The 7,965-nt window shown below is 36.9% G+C and overlaps 1 protein-coding gene across 4 annotated transcripts in view; it reads left to right on the forward strand.

The window, feature by feature from the left end:
• The window catches only part of LOC117342873 (LIM and senescent cell antigen-like-containing domain protein 1), a 57,830-nt gene extending 51,663 nt beyond the window's left edge, over positions 1–6,167 (forward strand). For all 4 annotated transcript variants that reach the window (XM_033905163.1, XM_033905164.1, XM_033905161.1 and 1 more), the window contains one exon: positions 1,390–6,167. In XM_033905163.1, coding sequence (XP_033761054.1) covers positions 1,390–1,513 — 124 coding nt within the window. In that variant the 3' untranslated portion in view covers positions 1,514–6,167. The remainder of the gene's footprint in view (positions 1–1,389) is intronic.
• Positions 6,168–7,965: the final 1,798 nt, after the last annotated feature.

Below are 7,965 nucleotides of genomic sequence, written 5' to 3' on the forward strand. Positions count from 1 at the left end.
TGTCAGACTGGGAGGGGGAAGAGGATGGAGTCCCAGGGACTGACTGTGGTGTCAGTCTTGGAGGGGGAAGAAGATGGAGTCCCAGGGACTGACAGTGGTGTCAGTCTGGGAGGGGGAAGAGGATGGAGTCCCAGGGACTGACAGTGGTGTCTGTCTGGGAGGGGGAAGAAGATGGAGTCCCAGGGACTGACAGTGGTGTCAGTCTGGGAGGGGAAGAGGATGGAGTCCCAGGGACTGACTGTGTTGTCAGTCTTGGAGGGGGAAGAAGATGGAGTCCCAGGGACTGACAGTGGTGTCAGTCTGGGAGGGGGGAGAGGATGGAGTCCCAGGGACTGGGAGGGGGAAGAGGATGGGGTCCCAGGGACTGACGGTGGTGTCAGTCTGGGAGGGGGGAGAGGATGGAGTCCCAGGGACTGACGGTGGTGTCAGTCTGGGAGGGGGGAGAGGATGGAGTCCCAGGGACTGACAGTGGTGTCAGTCTGGGAGGGGGAAGAGGATGGAGTCCCAGGGACTGACGGTGGTGTCAGTCTGGGAGGGGGAAGGGGATGGAGTCCCAGGGACTGACAGTGGTGTCAGTCTGGGAGGGGGAAGAGGATGGGGTCCCAGGGAGTGACAGTGGTGTCAGTTTGGGAGGGGGAAAAAGGATGGAGTCCCAGGGACTGACAGTGGTTTCGGTCTGGGAGGGGGGAGAGGATGGAGTCCCAGGGACTGACGGTGGTGTCAGTCTGGGAGGGGGAAGAGGATGGAGTCCCAGGGACTGACGGTGGTGTCAGTCTGGGAGGGGGAAGAGGATGGGGTCCCAGGGACTGACAGTGGTGTCAGTCTGGGAGGGGGAAGAGGATGGAGTCCCAGGGACTGACGATGGTGTCAGTCTAGGAGGGGGGAGAGGATGGAGTCCCAGGGACTGACAGTGGTGTCAGTCTGGGAGGGGGGAGAGGATGGAGTCCCAGGGACTGACTGTGGTGTCAGTGTAAGTTCAGGAGTTGGAAGAGGATGGAGTGCAGGTGTTCAGTATAAGATTTATTGGGGTAGCCAGGGTGTGTTAGATTAGTGTGGGATTTTTTAAATATTGGGGTAGGATTCACTTTCTCTCCTGGCTTAGAGTCAGGATATAATGCGACTTGGTTGGAGGTTGGGAGATTAATCCATGGTTGGTTTAGGGGTCGGTATGCTGGAAATGGCTTTGATGTTGGGATATAGTACCTGGGAAAAGGAGGTTACCTGGGGTCAAGCAAAATAATGAAAGTTTGAGTTGAGAAAGGGTAGTTTGTTCAAATTTCTTTTTTTCAAATTTAAATCCTGTTGTAAAATCATTTGATTTTTTTTTAGCAATTTCAGTATAAACATCAAACTACAAACAATAATAATGTTTTATTATTTTCTTTCCAGAACAAAGTTTTTCGAATTTGATCTGAAGCCAGTTTGTCGTGTTTGCCATGAGAAATTTCCTGCCGAGTTAAAGAAAAGACTAAAGAAATACCATGAAGAGGTCAATAAGAAGGCAGCCAATTAATGACCGTTCATGTCACAAACCTAGGTAGTCAGTGCTTTAAATCCTTAGTATTATCAGTGTACTTTTGTATTGTAAAATGAGAGCCTGTCATTAAGGATAATTTTTGTGAGAAGGAAAACTCGAAATCATTTCATTCGAATTTCAAATTTTTCATTCAAGTCATTTCCATTTTGAATGATGATCCAAAAATTATTGAATCAACTCACTTGTGTGTCTCTAATATTTGATCTTCATACAGTTCAATCATGATTACTTCATATCTAATAGGCTGTTATAGTGTCCTCATCAGACATCAGCTTCTGTATTGATACTTAATTAATGAGCAATATTGTCAGAAGAAACATTTGATAAACAGTTTGGGCGAGCTTTAAATAATTATTTTGTTGGCAGGTTCTCGTGTATTTATTCAAATCAGGTATTGAATGAAAATGCAAGAAAAAAAAGAAAATATTTATTTTTTGTACATCTCTGTAATTATTAGATATTTAAAGATGCATGCTACAGTAACTTGTGGTTTGTGTAAGAGTTATCCCCCTTTACATCTTACCCGAGCATAAATTGTGTTCATCAATTTAAATGTGTTGACTAACAACACTTTTAAGTGTTATGAGTGTAGACACTTTTGGAGATTGACTGTTAAGCAGCATACATTCTTGTGAAGTTTTTTGCTGATAATACACTGTAAACATGGATATTTCTGTGTGGGTTTAATTTCGCGATTTTGAGACGTAAACTTTGTGGGGGTTGTTTCTGCAAAATCTTTTCATTTCTTTAAATACCACATGCAACACAAAATAATCTGTGTGAGGGAAATTCTTTGTGGCGAAATGGCCTTCACATTCATAGCATGAATTATCTCCGCACATAAATTTCCATGTTCAGAGTAAGAGGATAGAATAGAAGGATGTCTATTTTGTTTTGTGGAGAAGTTTTACATGAACATGTGTTTTTATTGATTTGGGGAAGAGGATGAGATAAGGTAACATCATCTTATTGATGTAAAAGAAATATTTTTGTGTATATTAGCGTTGATTTGTATATTCTGTCATTATTCTATTAGTTTTGTGACCTTTCTTTCCACGCACTGCCATATGTTTGGAAAAGAGTTGTAACAAATATTGAGGAACACGTTGCGTGGAATGTAACCTAATACTTTAGCCCAAGGGAAATAATCTAATCTTTAAAAATGGTTGAAGGTGGTATAAGGGAGATAATTCAAATTTTGTTATTTATTTATTTTCATTTTCAGTGCTTTTCAAATTGATTTTGAAGTGCTAAACTATTATAATTGAAAGTCTATCTAAATGATACTATCTATGACTATGGATTCCAAAGCAAAGGAATTTAGTTAAAGAGCTTATTTGTTTTGAGAACATACCACTCTGTTTGGCATATTGACTAGTTATGGTGGAAGTAAAATAAAGACGAGAATTGTTTTTGTGTTTGAGACTATCTGTTTGTTATCTTTGATACATGGGGATAGGTGAAGTACCATATATTGTACATATGTGTGATTACCCCTATACCATGATGTTTTTATTCTGATATTGCGCATGTTAATGTTATAAATATACATGAAACAGGATCTCCTGTTTCTTCTTTGAGAACAATTTTACAAAATATTTTGTTCTCTGATTGAGAAAAGTTTTTATAAAACTATTTTGTTCTCTAGTTGCTAAAAGTTTTAAAACTTTTTCATTACAAATTCTATAAATCTACCGGTAATGCCTTTTTGATATACATGTGATACTTGTATCATATAGTCACTGAGAATAGTTAATTGTTAAATGACACCTGTACTGTAGGTTATTTTTCTTGTTATTAATTACATGTACTAGTAGTTAGTACTATTTAATGTGTAATTGTCAGGAATTATTATACTCTTATTACCTCGCATGATTTATGCATGGAAATTTGAATTTATCATGTTGTCGTGCCTGTATACAGTTATAATGATGCTGTGTTTATCACTCTCAAGACATATTTTAAAATTTTGAATGATACATTTCTATCAACTTATATAAAAAATCTTTCAAAACTCATAATTGACTCATTGGATTGTTTGAAAGGCACACAAGATATTAGAACCTTTCAAAGCAAATTTAGAGTTAGAGTAGATCAAGTTAGAGTAGATCAAAATGAATTAAAGTGCACCATACAACTGTTTGGTCGTTCTAGAACTCATCAGTGAGGCTAATGCCCTATAGTGTAGATGGTTAAATTATTAGAAATTGATACTGATGAGTAACTTACTATTGGCTCATTACATTCAGAAAATGGTGAGGTTTAGAGTAATTCTTCATTATTGACGGAATTTAGAAGTTAACGTCAACTTGTGGTAAAAACTGCTTCTTTAGGATCGAAATAGCTTATTTTTTTATCGTCATTTCGTTTGTTTCTACAACATACATAACTTAATTTTGTGTCAAAAAGCCAAAAATGTTAAATGTGATATCTGTGTAACAAGTCTTAATTGTAGTTGAATATCATATTATGTTATACAGCTTTCCTATAGGACTATTGCTATTTTACTTAGTAAGTTATAATTACTTGTATATCTTTTACTAGCAGTGATATTGATGCAAGTTATAAGTATGCTTTTAAAAAGGCATTAACAATATAGCTGTAAACTCTTGTGTGAACGATTCAGCTCTGTACCTGGTGAACGATTCAGATCTGTACCTGTTAATTGCTGTAGGTCTAAAATATGTAACCTCGCTATTTATACTGCTGTTCATTGTCAGGACAATCCCACAGGGGCTTGGTACGTTCCTATGACCAGGAATGAATAATCAATCCCAGGGACCCCTAGTTCAGTTATTATTGACCCCAGAAAATAATAAGTGACCTATTGGTTGGACCCTGGGACAATTTATGCAAATCTTTATATAGTAACCAGATTAATTTGAAAGAAAATATTATTGTCCATGTAGTTATTTATTTTACTGCTGAATTCAATTTGTTAAATAGAATGAATGAAGTAAGTCAACAATGGATATCTGTTGTAGTTTTGTGGAGAATATGAATGAAAGTTGAAATCATATAATATACTCAAGGCCCAAATTCTCTGCAAATTATATTAAATCCAGACTAGGCTAAGACATGATGCATGCACTCATTTGAAACAGGAAATTAAAAAAAAACCCAGAATATTTGCTACATTTCTCCTTTGAATTATGGTTTAATTTACTCCCTGTGTATTTATATTTATGGACAGCTGTTTGTTTATTTGTATATCTGTAGTCTATATATATGTGTATGTAATCCCTAGTTATTATTTACTTTGAAATGTTAATGTAAGAACAAATATCAGTTTTATATTTATTTCTTTATGTATTAAATCTGTGTGCATTAAACCCATCAGTGGTGTAGCTAGGAGGAAATTATGTGGATGTTTAATAGACTTTTATCTGTCTTTCTCTCTTGGTTTTTCTCTTTATCTTTTTTTTTTTTGGAAAAAACTTTGGATGCTTTTGAATACAAGCATACATGGTAGCTACGCCACTGATTGAGGTGATGTTATTGTAATTCTAATCATATGATATACTAGAAATTTTATACATTTTTTCCCCCGCATATGGCACATTTATTTCTGACTTCTCTTAAAGATATTCATCTACCTTTCCATAGAGCCTTGATTCAGGTAAACATATTGTCATTGAACTGAGGAAACATTCATTACACACGACTTAGTCCATTATGAGTTCTACCTAATCCCTCCTTCTGTCTGATATCCTGAATACTCCTTATCCAAGTTCAGTATTTGATCCTGGAGACCCCATGCTATCATAGTGTTGTTTCTCCTTCAATTTTGTAAATGGATATAGAATGTGATTTTCAAAAACTTTGGAATACAAAAACTGACTTGGTTTTAGATCAATTGTGATAGTTCTTAGATCTACAATTATATGTCGTACCCAATCTATACTTTGCACTGTATCGTATAGGAGCGGAAATTACAAGTGTAATTTTAATAAGATTGATGTTATACCAAATACTATGTATTGTTACCAATTAGTATCCTGGTATATATTATGTAATTTTGCTGCCCTCTGTTGTTATCATTAGCATGAGTGTCACCATGAGTGTCACCAATTATGGCCCAGTGACATGCAAGATCCTATACCACATTTTATATCTATTAACTTAGATTTTCTGCTGTGTATGAATTAAATCTGTCATGTGTTGTTAAGTTATTTCAAAATGAAAATTTCAATTTAACCAATATTTAAATTGCTATTTCCGTAGACATTTCATAATTTCATTATTGGGTGGTTGAGGTAACGCTGACTGGAAAATCTCGGGGCAACTTTTCACAAGCTTTTTTATTTACCATGACGTTTTAAATATGTTTATAAAAATGTGGATGAATTATCAATATTGGAAAATCTCTGGATAAGATATATGTTACAATTAGCCTTCGCTATCTACAACATGATAAAATATATTTTACAATTTGCCTTAAGTTCACTATCTACAATATGTAGTCACAATGTAGGTTGAATCACTGCCAATTATGTGTTAATCTGTGTTGTCGAGTCGTGATGGTATACAAGTTTTCCATTATAGAATTGTTACATTTGTAAAATTGTACGATTGTAATTCTCACTTATAGCTTGCTTATTATGTATAAGTAAAAATTGGAATGTTAAAACTTTTGGTTTTCTCTTTGTACAAAATTATGGACTTTTTCTTCACCTTTAAAACAACTCTTGACACACTGAGCATTGATACATACACCTCAGTGTGTAGTGAGACACACCATTCAACCCCACACCTTCCTCTGGTCAGGACTAAACTCGAAAAACTGGAAGCCAACCTGTAATATTATCTGGATAGTGACAGATCTACTACCGTTAATTCTTTTTATGAGTAACCACCATCAACATCCACCGAGATTCAGAGAGTATTTAAGAATTGAACCAAACTAATATCTAAAGCACTGAAGGTATGTAAATACAACTGTAAAACATCCAGACAGCTGGAAACACCGATACCGATTTGTTCAATGTGAAACGAACTACTGCAATACTTAAAATTCAAGAGCATTATTTGATATATATCACGGCCTTCTCAATAGGATTAACAGTTTCGCTATGGGAATAGGTCAGACAATAGACGGTGACAATCCAAGGATGCCGTATGGAGGTGTAGGTGTGTTTTGGGACAAGAGTGTTAATAACACAAGATAATATAATGGTGCATGGGAATAGGAATTGAAGTGATAGAGTTTACAACGGAAGGGGTCTTCAATAGTCTCCATATACATGCCGTCCAAGGACATGGTTAATCATGTGAGAGATTTAATTTTGGAGAGATACTCTCACAACTACAGGAATTAAAGAAAAATGAAGCGGTACATATATTATCATATTTGGAGGTAACCGAAGCGGGAGACTCCAGAAGGCAAACAATTCTTAAGGACTTTACTGTTCAACGTAAGCTAAAAGTACACCAACAGATTAAACCGTCATTCATCTAACCGGAAGGGGAGTAATCAGCCAGGTTAAAACACCCTATTACATACATAGCAAAACAACGAATGCTTCTGATCATTGTCCTTCGGCAGCCCATACAACTGACAGTCAGGTTTAGATTGACAAGATCCGCAAAGCAGAATGTAGGCAAAAGAACATAGACATTCACTTATAAAACATTACATTGAGGACGAATCCAGGATTCAACACTCTACGTGGGGTTTCCCCGGGTACTCTGGTTACCTCCCACAGGAAAACCCTTCGCGCACTCCATCTGGGCCACCAAAGATGATTAATAAATGTTGTTTCACAAGTGTTGTTAACATTAATAACATACTGTAGAAGGCCGGACGTATGTGTAATCCGTGAAAGGGAAGAAACGTCAAAAGACAGAAAAGTTACCGGTATGATATCGGGACATCAAACAAGTTCTGAACTCAAGTCGCCATTGTCTATAGGGACGGGGAAATGCTGTCAAACCTGACAATATTGTAGTCAGGAAAGCAGTAAGGCGGGTGATTAGGTTTGTTGTTGCAGAACATAAGTTACTACATGGGACTAACATAGAGATGTATGCTAGCTAATCAACGGAACACAGGGAAAACTTGGAACACAGACAGTGCATCTATGTGGGAGACTACATGTGTAATGTGGAAATCTGAAGAACACACTTTCTAAACCTTGTACAGCCTGAAGACAGCGCAGAGTTCAATCAAAAATCCAAAGAAAAAATTACAGGAGACTTTCACCCTATAGTAGAGGCATGTACAGCAGGAGGATGTCAGGAAAACCATGAACAACCTTGATAAGTCTGAGGACAAATATAATATCATAGCTAACATCTACTAAACGCTGGAGAAGGAATTGTTCTGATACTTACTAGTCTCATGTAACACCTTCATGGCACGAAGTACCAAGCGTTCTCCTATAAAGATTGGAAGTCTGTAATCATCTGAATATAATCTTAGAAAGATG

This window comes from Pecten maximus, chromosome 14, assembly GCF_902652985.1.
Source record: "Pecten maximus chromosome 14, xPecMax1.1, whole genome shotgun sequence".
Lineage (NCBI taxonomy): Eukaryota > Metazoa > Mollusca > Bivalvia > Pectinida > Pectinidae > Pecten > Pecten maximus.